Consider the following 23,222-nt stretch of genomic DNA (forward strand, 5'->3'; position numbering starts at 1 on the left):
ACTTTGCTAAGATACAACCCGATTTCCTGTATTCCAGCCGAAGCTTAGAAAATCTAAAATTAACTTCGGATATTGCACCTTGGCACCAGGGAAGTTAGCTTAGGCGTCTCCAGGCTGCACGGCTCACCTCCCCTAACAGCGGAGCAACCTAGGCTAGAGTGCGTCATGATCGTGCCAGGTAAGCGTGGGAACCGATCCGTTGGCTTAAAATGTCTTGTAATTAAAGTGTAAAATACCTCAAGACATTTTCAAGATTGCTGGCACGTCTTCTTGCGGTTTCGCTTCAACGTTTAGTGGCAGTTGCATGTTGCTGGTTTGTTTTTGTTGTTGTGGTACAGCTTCATTTGTTGTGTCTTGGGTACCACGATCAATGACGGCTAACTGGTTGTGGGTATATATGGGAAGCTGGAGGCTGAGGAGCTAAGTCAGCCCAGGTACCGTATGGAAGTCCGCGATACAACGGTGGACAGATTCGTTAGCTTGACTTATATCTCGGGGCTAAAGCGATGTCTGTTTATGATAACAACTCTAGGCGTAGACAGCCCGGGTTTATTTACTCCTGTTGTGGGCCAAGACTTAATTTCGGACTTGCTTCTTTGGGTTCTTGCGGCGCACAGGAAACTCAAATCGTTCTGGTCACACGCCTCAATTTCGCTTTCATTATAGACCTCAACAGAAGGAATCTAGTTCCAACGTTTTCACTTTGGGTCAAACCACGATAGCAATTTGAGTCATTTCCTAATGAGAAGTGTCCGGTATGTGGCTTAATTGCAAGAGATTTTTCATTAAATATTTGCTTTGAAATTCCTTCATTAAAATTTAGTTGTAGTGGACTATCTAAAAGCTAACGAACTTATTCAGATAGCGTATCTGGAGCCTTGTCTGCTTTCAACAAATTACTGCAAGCGCCTGTAATGACTCTTGAAATTAGACTTCGCCAGCTAAAAAAGCCATCCCGCCGCCCATTAGTCGTATCTCTAAATGCATATTTCATGTTCTAATCTTTATTCCGCTGTTATGCACTCAGCATTTGCCCATTTCCATCAGCAGAACGCGCTACGCTACGTACAAATGAAAAGTGAAATCACCTGAAACGCTGTAATTGGCAGTTTTCCGTCCAGAAGAAATCAATGCAGTGTCTCCAAGCCGGAGTACCTGAAGTCACCTCAAAGGTACGCACCGCAAACGTGGCCTGGTTGCATTATTCTGGCCCAGGCTGCAGCGCATGTCGCCATGCATCTTATGTAAGCGCAGGCCCAGGAAGTGTGTCAATCTTTATGACAACAATCTTTTTCTGACCCACTACCTCTTACTCGGCTCCGTCTTTCACTTTGCACGAATAAAGTGCATTTTCTGCATGTAATGCGTTATTTACGCCGTTTTTGCAATAACATCTCAATTCGGTGCGAAGTTTATGATGGGTTGCGCTAAGTGCACGTTAAATTGAAAAGATATTATTGCTATCGGAATGGCACTCTCGCTGATTTGCTGCGGAGCGGCTGCGACTATTATCAAGTGGAGTTCACAAAAACCAGGCACCGAGTTGCGAGGGTGATAAAGTTCAATAGATGAATGGAGAAAGTTGTAAGGAATTTAGGTGAGCCACTGGCAAAATATAAAACAAGAACTCGAGTTTCGTGATGATATCAAGCGAATAGATATTTATCACCCGTAATTTACGTTATGGGATTAGATTTCATTGTTGTGATGCTGAACTTGAACAATGACTGGTGCAGAGGCAAAAGTGAAAGGCACGTTGAAAGTGCGCAAAGTTGCAGGAAGTGATGTTTTTTGTTTGTTCTTAAGTGCTGTTGTCGCTATGGAGTTTGAGCTTCGGAAAAGAATGCCTTTTTACTCCATGGTTTGGAATGAGCCTATTCACGCTAATGGCGCAAGTGGTAAATGTGTAGTACCATAATATATCCGGCAAATTTTTTAGCTGTAATTGTATTCGGGGAAAGTATCTATTGCTCTGACTTACAGAAATTTAGCTAGAAAATGTCTTAACTTCTCCCTCTGGTACCCCACCTTGTGGTGATGGGGGGGAGGGCTTGTGGTGTTTTACTACTATACTAAGGGTGCCCAAAAATACATGAAGATGGAAACAAAGGATTGTAACTCTCCAAGTAGTAAGAAGTCACAGACTTCGAATCCACCCGCGACTTTGAGAAATCAGGTCGTAGCGAAGGAGACCTCACCTTATTCATGTTCCTCCACGGACAAATCTGTGGAAGGTAGGCTCTCCACTTCAGTGGAAAACCTACACCCGCCGTCTACGTCGCGGTCAGCCAAAAAGGATAGTGCAGCAACTCCCTTAATGAGAGGAACTGGAAATCTCACTAGTGCCGGCCTGCCGGTAACGCTGTTGGCTAACTTTTCTAAAATATGGGAAAGTAAGCCTCGACAGAAGGAAACTTTAGGCGCAAAGAAGAAGGGACTTCAGGCTTGCCTGTCAGAACCTTCTCCTCCGCCTGTACCAGGAAAACCGGAAGAAAGGGCAGCTGGTAATGTGCAGGCAACTGGTCTAACGCCGGTATGTGAGAACAGAGTCATGCAACCCGGACTCCGTGAATCTGGGGGGGCTTCTAGCCGACGACAATGGAAGGCACTGCGAAAGAAGGCAAAGTTTCTTGGGAATGAGGTCATGTACGTTGCTACACCACCAAGTGTGGCGATATCCAGAGAAATCGGACGCAAGAATGCGGAACTTTCGGTGGAAGGTGAGGACAAGCTTATAACCCCGGTGAGATCCACACTGAACGCAGCAGACTTTTCAGTTAGCGGCGGCTTTTATATTAGACTGCACTTATGGCTACAGACAGCAGCATGCCAAAGCTTCTTCCTATCTACTGGCGGCAAAGCTGGCAAAGTTGCAGGACTGTCCTTATATGTTTCTGGTTCAAGAGCCATAGAATCCTTTCAACCGAATCTGTGGTATTGGACCAGTCAAGGAGACTAGGATCTTTTTCGATGAAAGATCCTCGAGACTGAAGACCTGCGTTCTGATGCTAAAATTGTTAGAGTCAACCATGCTGAGACAATTCTGTTCTGAGGACCTTATTGCGCTCAACTTACAATACCAGGAGAAGCATCATACTTACCTCTGCTTACTTACTATATGATTCTTTCTGCCCTTCGCCGACGCAAGAACTAAAGGATCTGATAGTGTATGCAGAATAAAGTGGCCTTGAACTATTAATAGGTTGTGATGCGAACGCTCAGCATATTTGTTTGAGCAGTAGTAAATGCAATCCTAAAGGAGAGAAGTTGTTTGATTTTATCACTTAAGCTGGACTGATGACCACGAACATAGAGTGTGGCCCTACGTTCGTGGAGCCAAGAAGAAGCAATTGATCTAAAAATCTGCACTTAAAAGTTATTCGAGTTGATTAGAAATTGTGAAGCGCTAGATGAAATCTCACTCTCAGATCACCGTTACTTAGAATTTAGTCCGACTATTGCAGGCGAATACCTTATAATACAAAGATGGGATCCTAGGAAAACGGATTAGATGAAGTTCAATAAATTTCTTCGCGATAAAGTTGAACTCCCGAGGCGACTAAGGACTCCTTTGGCGATAGAAGATCAATTGAAAACTCGGAACCGCACAATTTTAGAGTGCTTTGAAGAGGCTTGTCCTATTTCCCAAGGCTAACGTGGTAAAATGGTACCATGGTAGGACCGAGAACTGCAGGGACTCCGGAAATCAACTAGACCAGTTCTAAATTGTGCTTGCAAAAGCAATAAAGATGAAGACTGGCTAAACTTCCGGAACTCGCAGCGTGAATATAAGAGGCTCGTGAAACGTTCAAAACGTGACTCTTTTAGAGCATACTGTGAGGAACTAGAAAATGAAGGGAGACTTCCAGGCTGTGCAGAGTCCTTAATAAGGATGAGTCGGCCAAGTTAGACCCTCTTAGAAAACCGGGTGGTATTTGGACCAACTCCACAGTCGAGTCTATACAGACTCTCTTGGAAGTATATCACCCAGAAGAACAGGTCTCAGAAGTGGGAAGAAGTGAATTGGGGGTTTCTGCAAACCTTTCAACACGAAGGGTGTTGCAAGGGGAATTGGGACACTGCGAAATTGGGACCGGAACCAGTAATTTGGGGTGTTAATAACATTGGCTGATGTTGCTATCAAAAGCTGGGAACAAGCTTCCCATATTACCAGGTGGCGAAGCCTTAATGCTGCTAGACAGACCAAACTTTTCCTGTCAGAACCAAACAAACATATTGTAAAGTTATTCCTATCGAAAAGCAGGAAGACTTGCAGACGTATTGTGGGCATTCTGACTGGCCATAATTCACTGCTGGGCATATGTTCACAATGGGAATTATCCAAGATAATACGTGCCCATCCTGTAATGAGGAAGCGGAATCCTCGGAGTGCCCCACCTATGGACGTATCAGACATCAGATTTTTGATGCTGATGTGCTCCAACTACAGCGGGTAGCATCACATCCCTTAGCGAAAATCCTGCGATACATTAACGAATTCAGTATATTCCGTTAGACGGGGAATCAATACAATGAACCACTAAAGTCTGAGTGCTCAGAAGCTTTGCCTCTCCCCCCGCCTCAACACGCACATACACATGCCTTAACTGAAACCGATTCAAACATAGACGGCATTTCCTCAATTTAAAATGAAGGTTAGAATAAGACCGTTTACACATGAAGGAATCCTTTCTATTTAGACCACACCTAGATTCCCAGGATTCAGAGGATTGTCGAATGGGCTTCCAGCGCTGCTATTCGTTCTGGGCTTAGCAATCAATTTTAAACAAGATATATTACTCTGCCCAAGCTTCGGCCTAAAGTATGGCGAATTATATAAAGGAGCGTTTTACATCTGCGAACCGCTTCAGTCATGTTGCACCTAGGCTTGCTTTCTCCAAATGAAGCCAGTATCCCAGCGATATAAGCTGGCCATTCTGGGTCGAAGCGAAATGAGATAGTGGGACCCTGAGAAATACTCCCCTTTCTCTTGCGCCATTGTGCATCTGTACTCTGACAACCAAGTGGTAAAAGATGTGAATCTGGTGTTAGACTGTTGCTGACTTCTACCGCGACACCTATTAAGTATGTTATCACAACTGTGTGGTACTACTCATCAACAGTTGTTTTCGATGTAGATAAGAAGGAGACTCTATGTGAGCTACAACACGTAGCTCCGGAGATTAATTAATTTAATTTGATATTAAGAACGTGATGTTCGATCTCAATGTCAAGGTGATCTCTGAGAACGGTTTGTTCGGGTATTTGAAAGCGAAAAGGCCAAGCTGTTGATAGGTTGCGATGCCAATGCGAGACATACCCTTGGAGACAGCTCGGAAATCAACGAAAGACGGGAGTTTCTCTTTGATGTTATTATTTACACAAATTTATCGGTATGCAGCCTTCTATTTTCCCGGCTCGGAGAATTGTGACAGAGGAGGGGGAGGAGGTTCTTGATAACGGCTTACTAACCGCCAATGGAACTTTCAAGGTGAGGAACAGGAGTGTGTCTGGCCAGAGATCGTTTTCAGATCACGGTTGTATACTTTTCAGTTTGTCCTCACTGTAGAGATATCCTACTCTTACCCAGCCGACCCCGCTTGTGAACGGGACAAAGACTGAAGAAAAAGAAAGAAGTAGAAATCTCCTACCCTTTCAGAGACTCCAAGAGGAATGACTGGCGACAGATGAACTGGGGTCAAAAGTAGGGTTCTTAGAAAAGGTGAATGAAACCACCTTCAAAGTCTCGCGGACTATGAAAGGCAGCAAAAGGAAATTTCCATCGTGGCAGAACTACCAACTGTCCAACTTCAGGAAGCCGACCAGGGAGATCCTCAACATCTGCTACCGCCACTAATACTGGTAGCTATACAAGGAGTACCTGAATAGGCGCAAGCCAGCCATCAAGACTCTCAGGAAGTAATCCTGCCTGAGTTATTCTTAGAACATTGAATGTTTCAACGAGCCTGTTCAGTAAGATTCGGGTCAAGGAACATAGGAGTCCATCCTTTACTAAAGGTGAGGCTCATGAACGAAATCTTCCGATGAGAACCTGGAGCTGATAGTCCACACACAGAACTGTGAGTCTAAACCTCGCTTGTAGGCTATATAACCACAGTCATATCAGATTACAAAATAGGTAATTACCGAGGAAAAAAGCAGTTGGGCTATAAACAAACCTCAGCAAACCTATTCCAAAGGCAAATCCACAGAAACCGCTCTTCACAAGATAATTAGATTGAGTGTTAGTTGCATCTTAGTTATACCAAACACACCAAGGAGACTCTCACCAAAATAAGATTGGAGATCTAATCTAATCTGGTTTGGGAGATACCCACTTGACCAGAACTGCCAGCAGAAAGACGCTCCAGGTTGACGCCATCTTTCTACTACTCTAGTTGATAGTGATGGAAGAAATTCCACAGATGGGATAGGAGTGGATTGAAGAAGGGAGCGTATGCCGACAACTTGGTGATATTGGTCTTAGGGATGTTTCTCTCTCTGAGTGAAATTAAGGAGGGCGTGTTGGAAAAGATGTGCTTACTGGCTGCAAGATGCGGGCTCAGCATAAATCCAAACAAACCGGAACTGGTACTATTTTCCACCAGATCAAGGGTACCCGAATTTAACCTTCCGTGGCTGGACAAAAATTGGCACTTTCCTCGGGTGAGGATGATTTTCTGGATATAGACAGCAGGGATTCATCCCATCCTAACATACGGTGCTACCGTATGGAAGTATGCTCTGAGCAAGAAGGACAATAGAGCGAAGCTTAATAGGATTCAAAGAACAGCGTATGCAAGTGGTATTTGGGCACTGCCGTCCTGCCCGTCAAATTTACCGTTGCACTTCCTCCTCCTGAACTTCCATATTAAATATGATCTAGTGTACACTGCTGTCATCCTACATATTAGGTAAAGTACCTCGGGAACTCCAGACATCGCCAACGCGATGCGCAAATCAACCTTCAAGAGGGACTTTTCTGTGGGCTTTCCCACCAGGGCAGAACGGAGGACCAGTAACGTGCTGCAAGGATATGATACAATATTCTTCACTGACGGATTGAAGATGATCTGTGGGGTCGATCCAGGTGATTGTTAGGATACATATGAGGAGTTGCACCGTCTTCCAGGAGTCGGCAGTGTATTTGGGGCGAAAGTAATGGCGATATTGGAGGCCTGTCAATGGTTGGGGCATGGTCCAAGCCCCAAGGTAATTCTGATCGACAGAGCAAAGCGGCCATTAAGGTTTTGTATTGCGTGACCATATATTTCAGACTGGTGGGGCAATGTAACTACGCACTGAATAGTCTAGGCGGGTTCCTAGTCACAGGAACACAGAAAGAAATGAGCGGTCAGGTAGAGTTACCAGGTGGGGCTGTACAATTGGCAGCGCTTCGGAAGGCGCAGTCGGTATTCAGCTCCCTATTCACGCTACTTCAGATAGGGAAGCCTCACTACCTGCGCAAAGTCAAGAAAGGCTTGGGGCTCCTATAACAAAAACCGATCGTGAGTGTTTTTAGGCCAGACGCGTGCAAATGCGGACAGTTTTACGGTGGTCTGGGCGGAGCATAGGCCTAGAAGAAACCATGCCACAACAATAAAATTTGGGTAGACAGAGACCCGGGAATTTCAACCTGGAATTGGAACATGCATTTGGTGTTAGGTTTCAAAAATTGGAAGACGCTATCGGTTGTAAGGTAAATCAGTCTCCAGCATTCAGACTCCTTGGTAAGAGAATTGTCTCTGTTTGAATGAATTTCTGAATCGGACTATTTTTACTAAGGGCTTAGGCAGATTACTAGTGAGAGCACAAAAACCAACTAATTGAAGCACCTCAATTTTCGAGAGACGCCATTCGTAATTCGATAACTTTCTGAGAGATTTGTTCAAGTGCATGAGGGAGATTCGGTAAATTATAGGCGCTTAATATAATGTTGATCAAGATTTTGAGAATATCTTTCTGTGCGAGTGAAGGAAAATTCGAAATATTTGGCGTTTCTTGTTGTAGCTGTAGACGGGCTACCGGTCATTGTGGCCTTGTGGATAATTTCGATATTCACTTCCAAATGGCGGCAAAAAATGCTAGGTAAAAGGTAGTCATCTTACCCGTGTAAATATTTAAGTCATAATTCAGTTCTTAATCATCTTCAATCACAAACAAGTCGGAATACCGGAAGCTCGCGCTTCGGGTATAAAGGTTTTGTGTTCATCTTATGTGAGAAACTTCATCGCACATTTTTCTGTCCGTATATAGCTACAAATCCAACATAATCCTTCATATTTTTCCAAACTACGAGACATACGTACATATTACAGCCATAGATATCACGCTCACCCTAAACAAACAAACTGCCTATTACCGAATACTGTACACGTATATGCACGTATATAAATTGATAGTTCCCATATTTCCGATTACCTTCTTATATCTATTTGAATTAGGCACTACCCCCAAAGTTCATTAGGACGCATATATTATATACCTACATCCACACACATGTCTGGCTGACAAATAACTAAAAAACTAAAACAAAATAATTCTCTGCGACCCAATTCATAAGAACTCATTTCGTTGTGGTATTGACGAATTGATATGTGATGATGACGTCATGCAGGTTGTAGAGTGCACGAAATTCACAAAAAATGGTAAAGTTTCACCCCCTATAACTTTGTTAATAATAGTTGGATTTTCTTCAAACTTGACCAAACTGTGCACTATGTCCTTCATTACACGCATGCCAAATTTTGTACTTCTGGGATGAACATAAGGGGGGTGCCGGGTAAATTTCTAAAATGTGGAACTATACTATTATTAACTTTATTTGTGCAGATATCGGAACCGGATATATTTTGAGGCCTAGATTTCATAGAGATGCACCACTGTGATTTTTTTCAGATTTTTCGGTTGGATAGGTTCTGAGAACGAGACCTGTTACACTTTTCTGGGGTCATATTTTGAGCCCTCACTCCCCTATGTTTCACCCAATATCAAATATGGAACCAGTTTCGGAAAGTACTAATTGAGACCTTTCATTTGATATCCCACATGGCTACATTCTGTGAAAAAAATTTTTGCACCCTCCATTCACATGTATGGGGAGCCCCCGTCAAACTTAACACAAGATGGCGCCACTTATTGCATGTAAAGGGATCACCAGATTACATACTCTCACCAATTTTCGTGACAATCGGTTTAGTCGTTTCCGAATAAATCGGGTGTGACAGACAGACAGACAGACAGACAGACAGACGGACAGACGGACAGACAGACACCGTCTCGATTCTAATAAGGTTTTGTTTCACACAAAACCTTAAAAAGGCGGCAGAGCCAATTTGACAATCAGAATGTGGGCCTAATCCGCCAGATTGACCGGAAGCTCATAATTTTAACTTTCGATTATGATGGGTTTTTCTTTTAGCTTTTGTCATCATTCCCCATGCATAATCATCTGAAATTCGTAATAGACCATCAATTATGATCCAAAATGTATTAAAAAAAATAATAGCAAAATAATGATCCCACGCAGGAGTCCGACTATTCACGGCACAAATATACAAAATTCGTTCGTCCCATAAACAACAAGTAACAATGACAAACAACATCCATTTGGTCGTCATCGAACATTCGATCTTAGATAATAATCAATCTTCGAGCGAGCGGCGACAGACGGGATTAATTTAGCCAACCTCCTCCTCGACATCGCTCAAGAGCCGTCAGCCAAAGGCGAGGGTTGCGTCACTCTCCCAGCTAATTTGAATTTCAAGAAAATCACTTGGTCGCCCAATTGAAGACCGAAACTTCCTTAATATTGGTATGATCGTGATCGGTGGATCACAAGTGCAACGCGATATAAATGGGAAAAAATCTGATTATGTAAAATGCCATCCAAGGAAGAGTGAATTTGAAAATTAGAAAGACGCCACTCGTCCCCATTGGCATCATATGCAGTCGTTGAGGAACTCACTATTTGGGGCTTTATCGATGGGTTGATCATTTATTGGGTTGTTGTCTTTCTTTCCCACTTGATTGATACGAAAATTTGATGTTAATTGTTTTGGATGCTTCAATAATGGAAGAAGGTTGAATTACGTAATTAAAAGCGGATTAGATCCGCGCGTAGGCGAGCGAAAAGGGCGGATGTTGAAAAAACAGAATTAGGGCTTGTTGATCACGATCGATAGAGCTTTGGTTACACCCTCGCAAGTTAGATTGATTTTCAGACAATGAGCATTGTCCCGGCAAATTGTGAAGCTGAGGCTGAATATCAACTATCGCTAAGGAGTTAAATGCTTTTTCACCTTCTCATTGTACTAAGTAATCAGTAGGTCATTCAGTCCTATCTCACGATTAACTAAATATAGTGCAGAACTGTAGAACTGCATTTCCACCTACCTTCTTGCATTCACTTTGATAGCTTCAGAGGACTGCATCCATAATTTCCGAAATTCCTGGAATGTAAAGAAAGATTGAATGAATGCTATTTGTGGACTTACCATTAAATTTTGTAATAAAGGACTTTTGAAATAATTCCTAGGTATATTCCTATTTACAATTAAGTTTAAGAGATGTCATAATCAATACCAGCTCTATAAGGGAGTCCAGGAGATGAACCAGGAAGTTTTGAAATACAAGGTCACTTAAGCAAGTGAAATATTTTTTTTAAACAAACAAATCTGGGCTATTTAAGGAGAATATTATACGAATAACTATTCACTCATTTTTAACAATGATGGAGGATGCAGGCGCTCCTACTCTTTTCAGCATCACCCGTTCTGGTTACTGGTGCGGCGATTCTGGATGGTCTCCTGTCGTGATTCCAACGTTTCTTGATTCAATAAACTCTCAGAAAAACTTGAGAGCATGTCCTTAGGGACAAAATCTTCCTGTGACAGTGATGCCCAGGCCGTATCAGCGTACTTAGTATATCTGCTCTCAAAAGTTCTTCAGAAGTGTTCAGAAGACTCCGAATCCATATTGTATAGAATGATGTCTCACCTGTGAGATTTTTTATAGGGACCGTCTCGGGTCAGCTTTTGAACCTGCCAGTTATACCTAAAACATAAATGAAGCCTTGCGACTATAACGTAGAACTGCCAATGGTAGTACGAGGGTGCTTAAAATCTGTGTGTTATATGTCATTAAAGTCCTCCTCAAGGTTAGTGTTACTTTTCTGACAGAGCGAACTGAACCAAATAAATGACATGTTGACCATGAGTTCCACGAAGATGTATGGGTGTATCCTGTTGGTCTGTGTATCGCAATAGATCAAGACTATCTAAATGAACTTCTCTATTTGCAGCGAGTTGGAGTCTGACCGTAGTTTCCCATCTATGGCTTAGCTACGACAATTTTTTTTGGTTTTGGTACTCCATCCATGGAAATATATACCAAGCCATTCGTCGTAGCTTGGCGAGGTGAAAACATCTCTGAGTTTGTATGTGTAAGTAATTGGCTTATTTTCTATCTTTATCACCTTCACCGGGTGAGGGCGAACATCGCTGAGTGCACAGAGGGACATCAACAGTTCTTTATATGTTGTCAGCGACCATACTTTGGAAGGAATACTAAAAAGTTTCGATGGGATAGAAGCTACAAAAAGGAAAGAAAGACAATACGGCAGAACAAGAGATTTTGGCAAAGGACCAAAAATGCAAAAATAATTTTCAAACTGATGTTCCAGATACTTTTATGAGCTCCAAGGGATCGACCCTATTCAGCCGCTTGAATTTTCGGTGAGACGAAATTCTCTTAGCTATTACATTGGGGTGACTCTGGCTAAGTGTTTATTAATGGAACACTCAGTTCCCTCCACTGTTGTGCTGGTCTCTAAGCCTTTATGAAGATCAACGCTGCGGAAATACCAGAGAGCGCCGGATATATAGCGTCGGATATGCCTCACCTCTGCCCTGGAAGCAGCGTGATCGAAGCGGTCCGCAGATGTTAAGTGCTCCTTTATATAATTCGTAGAACACAACATGACTTGGCCAGAGCTGAAAATATTTTTTTGAGAATTGTGGGGTCCTAAGTCCGCATCAACTTGATGCCGAAGCACTTAACATCTGCGAGCCACTTCGGTCACGCTGCTCCCGGGATAGAGGTGTGGCAGCGTCTGACAATTTGCCTCTGCCCTGGTAAAAAACCATAAAGCCGTCATTGCCTGACATTTTTTTAAAGTTTGGGTACTAAGCCCTAAACGAGGGGTCCGTGTACCAAAAAAATAGGGAGTAAGTTGCTCCCCATTTGGTCCGGTCTGGCATCAAGTTGATGTGGACTTAGGACCCCACAATTCTCAAAAAAATATTTTCAGCTCTGGCCAAGCTTTGGTCAATAGAATTGGCGGATTCGCGCTCAATATAATTCGTAGTCATGTTGTATTCTACGATTTATATAGGAGCACTTAACAACTGCGAACCGCTTCGGTCACGCTGCTCCCAGGGCAATAAAAAAAAAACAAAATGTCCCTATTAACAAAAAAGCATATACCGTAAGAATTAAAGTTGCAAATTAAAACAAACCTAGTAGCAAAGTAGAAAACGTTCGAGTATGGTATTCAAGTGACAGGGTAGATTTTGTCTTGACGCAGACACAAAAGGTCGCAAGGAAGGCCAGACATGCAGTTGCTGTTCTCCGCGAACTGATGGCTAACTTGTCGGTCTTACTCACTATAAGGCAATAATTACCTTACTCGAAAACAGCTTCCACTTCACTCTCCGAGAAGCTGTTATGAATTGCGAGAACTCCGCCTTTGAGTTGCTAGTTGAGCATTGTGGCAATGGCCAATTGTTGTTGAGTCTTTGAAAAAACTTGTTTAAGCTCAGAGAGGGCTTCTATACTTCTTCTTTGCTCTACTAACAGTTGGAGTTCGCAGGAATTGTCATAGATTTGACAAGTATCATGCAACTGACTCTCTAAGGAAAGTCGTGGAATTCTTCAGTGGGGATAGTGGCGACGTTTGGACCATCAAAGCCCATCAAAATTATAAATGAACAGCAATATTTAAAAAAATCTGCGCCTAAAACACGTTGCCCTTCTACCTCCCTCCTCTTCCACCGGTTTTTCCCGACTAGTGAATTAGGAACGACGTAGCCAGTCTCCTCGCTTCTGTACATTGGACCACTTGCATGATTGCTTTCTTCCGGTATCAGCACTAATGCTGCAGAGGGATTTTCATTGTCATACCTGGTATACTTGTAGAGATTTCCATTGTAGTTGCCGTTTTGAGACTTGGACCAGGAACTTCGCTTTGTCCTTATTTTGTTCAGCTGATTTACCACTTGACGGAAGATTTCGGTTTGAGAGGGATTGCCAGGATTCAGCCATTGCCTTGTGGGCCTCAATTAATGCAATATGAGCGGGGGCTCTCCCAGTTTGCCGGAGTGTGGTGTGAAGGTGTGTTTATGGAAAATTGTAAGTATGCATCGATCATACTCTGAAGGCTGCTCCTTGAAAATCGTCTCGAGGAAGATTGTGCATGCGCTCAAGTCAGTCAAGTTTCGTGCAATTTATAGATAGCGAAACGATTTCTTTCGCTTGTGCTTGCAGCTTGTATCTCTTCTAGTTTGATGGAGGCGGTAATAATCCTCCTTAATTGTATCTACCTCAACCATTGACGGGTCGGTGAGTGTGAGGTTTTAACCTTTTGGTAATGAAGCGCGTTCAATATTTCTACTGATACTGGTGAAGGAGGTGAACACGTTCCTCCATTTAGCAGTTCAGCGGAAAGAGGATGATTATTAATATATCCCAGTTCAGAATTTCTGGCAGTCACGCCTGATACCAATTTTTCAGGTTTTACGGTATAGCGAGAGCTGTGTGTTCCCATCTACTGTCCGCCCTTGGACCTTTTGAGAAGTTTACAGTTTTATTACTCATCATCAATGTTTGCAACTTTATAGCACCTACCAGAGCAATAGAAAGAAAATTCACGACCGGTGTGAAAATTAGGCGGAAATTATGCTTTTTTTCCCGGAAACATGTGGCTCGTAAACTTGTTACTTCTTCGTAGTTGGGTTGGCTACTGGGGAACAGTCGCCTTCTAGGTATAGTGGCAACGCATGCTTTCGTCACCTATGGGGTGATCTGGGTGACTTTTAGTGTGTCCGTATCAATAAGGGGTATATCAGGTTCAAACGCCACAGAGAACGTGCTCCCTCGAAAACTTTCGCCGTTCAACTCGGCAACCCTCTCTGCATTCTGTAGGAGATTTTTTCGAGCTCGCTTCGCCTTTGCTCTCCATGAAGTGAGTTTTCTGAGGGTTACTATTTTGAGAGGTTTTTCTTTCCATTTGAAAAAATTGCTGTTGAAATTCGCAGAATGAATGTGATTCCCATATCCCATATCAATTGCGGTTACGCGTCATCGTTGCCTGATGCAAGTTAATCATGAGATTTGAGAGATTTGAGAAGATCTTTAGAGCTGACTTCTTTCGCTTTGCTAATATTCTCCTTTTTTCTCTCCATTTAGTAACCTCGCGCGATATCTCAACTATTGTCAAGGCTTTTTTCCTATTTTTAAAGTATTTTACAGATGATGTCTCAGGGTGCAATATATTTACGCGGAAAATATACATTCGACCAATTATAACTTCGTTAACAGTGGAACCATTACCACCAAACTTTTCAGTATTGTGCTTCATGTCATTATAGACTATATTATTATTATTTTATGATTTAAGAATGAATTTAGGAAAGGTTTAGCTCAGTGACTGATCAAAAAATTTTCTCTCGATCAAGGCAACACAAGATTCAATTTTAAAGTCAGAGGTGGAAGGTAATGATGATGATTGTTGGTTCTATTTCTTTGTTTTCCTTACGTTCATTATTCAGGGTGACGCAAAAACTTTCACTAATTTATCAAGTTAGAGAGTCGCCCCAGGGCTACTTGGAGTAGAAAAAGGGGGGAAGAGTGCGAGAACCTCGGGGAATCTTCCAGGGCAGGTTTGACTAAAGAATATGGAAGGGGATTCACCCCAGACTCCAAAAAAAATTCAAGGGCCCGGAAATGAAATTTCAATGAGAGAAAAGAGAAAGTAAGGCGGGCCACATGGATTTCACCCCGAGTCTGGATTTTTTCTCTACAGCTGTGGTACTTTGACGCACTTTGCCTCACATAGGGGTTGATGGTAACCATACCAAATTGACAAATTTTACTTCTATTAACAGAGCTTGTCATCAAGGCTGAAGTAATATTAATTTGCCATCTAAAGTTAACCGTATCTTTAACAAAAGGTAATAAATTCGCAACCACTTCAATCAAAATGCCATCTTTTCCTAGTTCTCCAGAACAGTTATGTAATCCCACTTTACCTTTGGCATTACAAATTCAAATTACCAGCATAAAGTGGTTGAAGTAGCAGCAAAAAAAATGTTAACATATTACCAATTAAAAGATAATTTCCTCTTTTCACAACCAATTCATGCATCATTCTCCTCAAACGGCTCCTAATCATGCCATTTAACAATGGTACCGTGTGTTACATATTCTCACATTGGCCGCGAATAGCAAGGTTAGCCCGAGCGAACAAACAAACCAACATACAACCTGCCGGAGGTTCTCCGGTGAACAATAACATTCCAAGTAACAGTTCGACGTCTTCCGGCATCGTTTGTCGCTAAATAGTTTTATTCAAGACACCGGCATAGTTATCAACAAAGGTGGTATCTGCCCAGCTCCACTTGGGGAAGACATTCTAGAAGCAGCTGAACATCGACTTCAGAGCGAGAACGGGGAGTATTATGGTCACCGTCTGCATTTTTTCCGTGAAAAGTCGCTGGAGCGTAGAAGAATAGCTCAAGAACGAAATAGCGCACACGATCTTGTATCTTGTATCTTGAATCTCTTGAAATCTTGAAATTCATCCATTAAGCACACAAAGCTGTTTCGAATCATTGTCTCGGGCATTCTACTTGTATTTCGATTCTGATTCAATTTTTACCTTCATTTTTCCGTATCATGCGCACGTTTTCAGCTTTATTATTTTATTAATTCAAATCTGATCCTGAGGTGCATATTCTTCGGCAACGGATTAGTTTCCATCTGTTTGACATTTGTATGGAAATTAGATGAGTTGTTTCAGTTCTGATTAAAACGGAATCACGGTTGCGAGCCATAATTAGGGGTTATTGTGGGATGATGAGAACACAGCAGAATTCTTTTCCTTGAGAGGAGATGGGTTGTTCCGCTGGAGTGAGCCACAACGCCTTGATTGTTCTTTCTTCGATGGGCATTCTTCCAATCGTTTTGGCCGCCACTAATTTGGTATGCTTTGTTGTATCTTCAGAATTTGCTAATTATATTAACTATGACTGGCCTAGGTGCAACAGCCTGGGTACAGTAGATGTAATTTGTGATAAGTGAATGTGCTGGGCTTGGCACCGTTGTGCTTGAATAAATTGGAAAGAAAACTAGTGCACTCACCTTTAAAAGATATTCAATTTCATAGTTTGTTGATTTAACGGTTTGTTTTGTGTAACCAACCAAAAAATTTGGCAAGATTAGCAGCATTATACGACTCTTTTTCAAATTACTCAAAAAGGAAAAGTAAAGATTATTCTGAAAGCGTAAAAGGTTTTTATTTTTGGTAAAGGTTAAATTTACAAACCCTCCTCCCGATGGGGTGCGGAAGATATAAAGAGAAAAAAGAGATGGTCTCATCTCTTAAACTCGGATGAAAACACGTGGTGGTATGCAGGGGGAGAAATCTCCCTTTCAAATAGTGGCAATTCTTTGGGGCGAATTTATTTTTAAAGGGAGATATGGTGATCGTCTCCGCCACCATACTTCCCCCACTTCGTTCACTCCTGAGGTCAAGGTTGGCAAACTAAATTTCGCCATATTATTAAAATATCACGCCCCCCCCCTCCTTAGGGGTTTTAATCTTCTAAGGGGGGAGAATGTGACTGTCGGGTTTTTCCAATGGGGTTAGAATGAAAAAACCTACTGATCTTCCCTCCATATCCTTCCTAATTGTTCCGGAAATAGAACGAAAATTAAACCCCGCCATTATGAGATCAAAATAGCCCCACTTTGAGGCGTCATAACATTTTGACAGGGGTGGCCACCGCAATTATTCAACTGGGTTAGAGAGGGGAGCGCTTCTCTTCCCCCCATATGCCTCCCCGTCTCCTCTCGATAACTGGGTTGAAAAACAAATCGGAAACCGAAATTTTGGGGCTGCAGGTATGGAAGATTTAGTAAATTTTTCAATTTGGAATTATTAGGTGCAGGATGGTTCCACTTATTCATTGCGTATGTCAGACTATTCACTTCAATGTGATACTGATATTTTATGTTTTAACAGAACAATGATTCTATATGAAAGAGACTACTTAGACCTATTATAATTTTGTTGCTAACAATGCGATTTCCACCAAACTTTTCAAGTATGGTGTCTATAATATGCCAATATTATAGTAATTGAGTTCTATGATGAACTAAAGGAACATTGCAGCAAATTTGCTAAAACATAGCAACGTACTATTATAAATTTTTTTGTAACACATATGGGAATGGAAGCATATGGGTCGCTACTGTCATATTTCCTTTTTTTCATATTTTTCGCTTGAATACTTTCTAAATGTGGGTCTTTAAAATATAGCTCCTAGTTTCTTCCCTTGCCGCTTTATAACGTGTGGTAGAACTAAAATCTGCCCCGGAAGAGCGAGGTGTTTTCTACATACTTAGCTGTATTCGTATCCCACATAGCCCCATATAGATTCCGCATTTTTCTGTTATGGTTTTCTTATCCTCCAGTGATCTAAGGTGGAGCTTCATTTGGCGCAGTTGCTACTGCAGATTATCGTATTTACTTTCTTGAACCATGGGATTAATTTTGCGTTTATATTCGAGTGTATGGTCAACACTTCGATACTCTTCTGCTCGTATCTCTTGTTCGAACCTACAATAAACCGCCTTTATCGTATCCCAATTCAGTAAATGGGCCACTGCTAAATCATACTTTCGTAGGTAGCGTGCGTGTTGGTGAACTTTACTTCCAGAGGTGGTAATTCCCCTTATTACTCTAGTTCCGCCATCAACTGTGTTCTTCGGTGTAACTTGCTCTATTTCTGTCAGGTTCACCTTCGTGTATCATGGGAAGAAGGCCAACAACTGATTGGTTCCCTGCCGTAGATAATCAAGAGTTCAAAGAATCTCCTCATTTGCTTAAACATCTTAAACTTCTCTAACACTGAAGGTACGCTTTTTTTGGAATAGGCGAATCGGTTCAATTGGGATGATTCCAAGTGTTTTGTAAAGACCGTCTAGCAGCACCGGAGGATATTCCGAGGATTCTACTTTTATCCGAGGCCTGGATCAAATACCATTGGCTAATTTCTAAATTTACCAAAGTCTGACTTCAATTCACTTTAATTGGAGAGGTATCTGCGTGCTCCGTGCCTTTGCAAAGATAATGGCTGAAATAATCCTGGAATGCATCACAGAACATCTTGAATGCCTGATCGAGAAAGAGTAGACTTGTTTCCGCCCCGGATTCGCCAGAGTTGCATCCTGTCACATATATTATTTTTTCTTGTTATTAGTGGCGTTCTTCATGCTGTCTTGTTCGGAGAACGTGGAGGAATTCAATGGACGATAACATCTTTCTTAAAACATCTCGACTACGGTGATGACATCTGTTTGCTCTCACCGGGACATGAACCTTGGCCAAATAGTTTTGGATTTGGAAGGAGAGAGGTAGAGTTGGACTGGAGATAGCCAAGATTCTCTCTATGACGAATCAGCGCAATCTCCCTATCTGCATTAATGGGTACTGCGCCGAAGGCATGGTTCAGTTTGTATATCTAGAAAGCGTGGTTTCTCTCGACGAGGGCAACGAACTGGATGTTGCCCGATGCATTAACAGAGCAAGATTCGCTTTCGCTGCCTTACCTAAAATCTGGAAATGCAGTTATCGAAACACCAATATCAAGTTGAGGCTGTTCCGTGCTAATGTCCTTTCTGTGTTACTATATGGAAGTAGCACATGCAAAGTGACTCCCACTGTTACTCGAAGGCTCCACGTCTTCGTCAACACTTGTCTGCGTCATATCAGTGGTGGTACATTGGCCTGATATTATTACAAACGAAGAACTTGGCTTGTGCACAGGCATGGCTCCCGTACGTTTTGTGATCGGAAGACGGAAGTGGCAGTGGATAGGTCACATTTTAAGAAGTCGCGGCATTCTCCCAATATAGCCGACCGACGAGTGGGTCGCCTCAAGAGCACTTTGCGTAGAACAGTAGAGTAGGAGCGCAGGGGTTTCAGAAAATCAAGGAGTTTATTGTTTACGGGTTCAAAGTGCCCATCATCCTACTTCCGTAACGGAAAGTCGCGGTTCAAATTCCACTGGTGGCAGTGGGATTTGCATCGTGATTTGACGTCGGATACCTCACTGTAAATGAGTACCTGAGTCAAATCAAGGTAATAATCTCGGGCGAGCGCAATGCTGACCACATTACCTCCTACAGTGTACTGTAGTGTACCGTTGCGGTCTTGAATGAAGTGCTCTAACACACTTCAAGGCACTGATCCAATATGGATTGTTGCGCCAACGATTATTATTGTTATTAAAAAATCCGCTCATCTGATGCAATTCATTTATGCATTATGCACCACCCATTAACCACTTTCAACCTGGGAGAACAGAAGATACTCTTTATCTTTGTATGGTTTAATATTATCTCCAGCTCATTTCTAAACGTCTTAATCAAATCTTTCCATCATAGCCACATATGAAAGGCATCTCGATGATGACGTGAAAGTGAGACATTCATCAAAGGTAGGCAGTCAGCAAAACAACATAAACATGTCCATCACATAACGAACTGATGCTATCACAAAGGAGTAATTATCTTACAAATTAATCGCACATTACAACCAAATGACATTTTCACCTCGTTTGGTGTTCTGCTCGTACACGTGACCAAGGGAAAACCGTCACTCACTCAGACCTTTTCCAATCTTTCCGGCATCTTGAGAGCGATTATCACAACATTGTGCGGGACCATAATTGAATGAGGATTGTTAAGTATTTAGAAAATTGAATGCACGCAAGTAACGACAACGAGGAATTAATTAATACGTTACGCTGCGTAATGGAGTCAAGTGTTTTGTAATCGTACAGAGGCTGGGGCTGCATAGTCAGAGACGTCGAGCATAAATTGTTGGTTATAAACATCACCATATTATCCGCTTGGCCGGCAAAAGCAATAAGCTGGGCCCCGATGGTTTCTGCAGAAACTTTTAGCCTGGTCTGAGTATGAACGGTTTAATTTTAGAGGAACAGGGCGCGGAATGTCAGCTTGTTTTACTCGAGCGAATGAAGACCTCCTGTTCAGCAAATTATCAACGGACACAGCAAACTCCACATGTAAAGAACCTTAAAGTAAATTCAAATTCTTGTAATTCACCGTTTAAAACACAATTCCCTTACGACCAGCCACTCCTTTTCCTTAGGAAACGTTATTGGTACTGATGCCATTCCCTTGGTCTTGGGAGACTTGCCATTATTCCCTCAACCTCCTTTATTATTATCATCAAAATGACTTCTGACATCTGAATAACTCTCCATCTGCATTCCATGCTTCAGCAATGAGGAACTGCATTGAGAGCAATTATTGGCTTAATTTGTAAAGTCTAAGGTCCAGTATGAACCGCAGTCCAGTATGGCGGTATAGTATATGCGAGGGCATCGGTATAATGACAGACTCACACCTATGCTTGCTAACTTTCATTAAGTTCTTTCTTCCTCTGCTTCTTTCTCCATAATTACCTAATTGAAAATCAATAAGGGCGTTTCACCGTTTATAACATGTACTCGTAGCAAACTCATGAATGAAGTCCAACTATGGGCGTTGGCTTTCCCTCACTTGGTTGGCGGAAGATCGTCTATTTTGCATAATTAGTCAATTGCAACGGTTTAATAATATGTAATAAGTGATAGAGTATTTAGGTTATCTACATTGTATTAATTTTTCCTATAATCTTGTTGAAAGTATGACATGTTTAGCTAAGCTAAGTTGACGCATGAGTATGGGAGTAATAAATGTACCCATGCTAGGGTAACTTAAGAAAAGTGGTTCAGGATATGATACCACCAGGAACTATGATTATCAGCCCTTCCGAGATTTCTCTTCTTAATAACCTACAGACTTCCAATGGAAGACCTAGTTTCAAATATCTGATGGGGGACGGCCAAGCCAACTACCTCTACTATAGTGAATGGTTGCCCCTAATAGCTCTGTTGCGAAACCCAGCTTTTGCCCATTCGAACCTAGCTGAACTCTCCATAATCCAACCTAAACTTTTAGCGAGAGGCCACCATACGCATATATTTAGATAGATAAAACATTTCATAAGGATGGGAACATTCCGATGAAGATACAGAAAATAGATGTATTGATTCCTACATGGTTAAAAGAAATATGAAAGGAGTGCTTAAGGATTAACTAAGTACTATAGTACTAAGTACTATATCTCGATTGAACAACTTCTTAGTGTTCTAGATAGCCACAAAAAACGGCCTGCCCCCGTATCAGAGAGCGTCATTATATTTACGTCCCGTGAGTAAGTTTCGTGATGAAGAACGTGACCCTAGAATACATAAAGAACATCTAGCTAGATCTACTATACAACCCTCCGATAAGTTGTAGAAAAAAAGTTCTGAAAGTAGGTAAGATAGAAGACCCCTCCTCAACGTTTTCTCCAAACTTGTCAAGTCCATGGCCAACGGCAGACTCAACTTCTTCCTTGAAGATTACCCCTATCACCTCCGCAACAGTTTTGCCTATAATAAGTACAGATCTTCCACCTTATGCCTGAACCTGCTTCTGCTATACATCTCGTTAAAAAGGGCAGAAAAACACGTCATCGCGGTGTCCATGGACATAAGCAAAGCATTTTACATGGTGAATCTGCTCCTTGGAAGGGCATTATGTTCGACATAATACACAGACTATCTTTAATCATAATATGGATTCGGAGAGTCATGGGAAGAAGAAAATTTATGATTGAAGAAGCATATGCCACCGTGGATAATGGATGGTTTCATGGATGTGTGCTAGAAATGTGCAGATCATTTATATAATATCACAAAAGTGATATCATATTATCTTATCGAGCGCGATCAAGGCATTACCAAACATTACAACATCACCGCGGTACCAAAGTCATGGTGACGTTACTTCTGTGTTAGTAGAAGTGACCGAGGCTGGCTTTGATGTGAAACATTATTTCGTGTAGTTAACGCGCTATACCCTACTACACTACCACGGGTAAATGGCTACCGAGTGTAGTAGTTGTGGCCAAGGGAAGCTCCGAAACTATACACATGAGCCATAACACCCATTATTGACGCTTAAATATCTCGAGAAAAGGATGAGGTTTCTTATGGCTGCCAAACTGAAAAGGTGCCTAGGCCTTATCAGGTCCGTTCTGGCTCATGTTGTTTTTGCACTCGCCAACGAGTTTCCTCCCTCCTTTAGAAGTACATCCTGCTTGGAAGGGGATGACTACTCTCCCAGCAGAAACTGGAATCGGAGGTGTGCACGATAATAGCGGCGGATGCCCTAGTAGATAAACAAACTAGTGGCTACGCTGTTTTCTCGAATCAAGATGGCCTCAGTACAATATTAAAAATATTAGGCATCTCCTTTTTATTGGCAGAACTGCTTGGTAGCCTGCAAGCCATCAAATTGTCTGCGGAAAAAACAATGACAAGAAAGTAATTTTTATCGACTTATTTGATGCCATAATTAGTAGCTATTCTGTCCACTCTTTTTTGATTTATACACATAATGCGATTAGCAAAGCTCATTTCCTTAGTCGTAACTATGGCAATGAAAATGAGGCTGCTCGAACGGCGCGGATCTGTGGTAGATCCACATACTTCCTCCTAGGGCTTCTGATGTGAAGCACGCAATATGTAACTATATGCACCCGGAATCGAATGAATGCTTCAGATATATCTCGAAAACTAAAGGTAGGTCTTTTGCAGTCGTCTATCAGCACAGTTTTTCAACCGCGACGTTAAATTCAAAGACCTTTAACATACTAGCAACTAACTTGTTTTATAGTAAATCATGCTTGGTGAAAATCGGCACCGGCGTCGGTCGGCGAATCGCGACTGTTGCCGGGTAAGGGAGACCAATAACAAAATAATTTTCTCATGCGAAAAATACAGAACTCTACATTCTGCGCGGACCTGGCCAAGCTCCTACAG

The 23,222-nt window shown here is 42.1% G+C and overlaps 1 protein-coding gene across 2 annotated transcripts in view; it reads right to left on the minus strand.

The window, feature by feature from the left end:
• Positions 1–23,222, minus strand: part of LOC119657969 (centriolin) — a 154,973-nt gene that overhangs the window by 53,264 nt on the left and 78,487 nt on the right. For both annotated transcript variants that reach the window (XM_038065179.1, XM_038065180.1), the window contains exon 4: positions 10,396–10,451. In XM_038065179.1, the coding sequence (XP_037921107.1) occupies positions 10,396–10,405 (10 nt within the window). In that variant the 5' untranslated portion in view covers positions 10,406–10,451. The remainder of the gene's footprint in view (positions 1–10,395; positions 10,452–23,222) is intronic.

The sequence above is a fragment of the Hermetia illucens genome, chromosome 5 (assembly GCF_905115235.1).
Source record: "Hermetia illucens chromosome 5, iHerIll2.2.curated.20191125, whole genome shotgun sequence".
Lineage (NCBI taxonomy): Eukaryota > Metazoa > Arthropoda > Insecta > Diptera > Stratiomyidae > Hermetia > Hermetia illucens.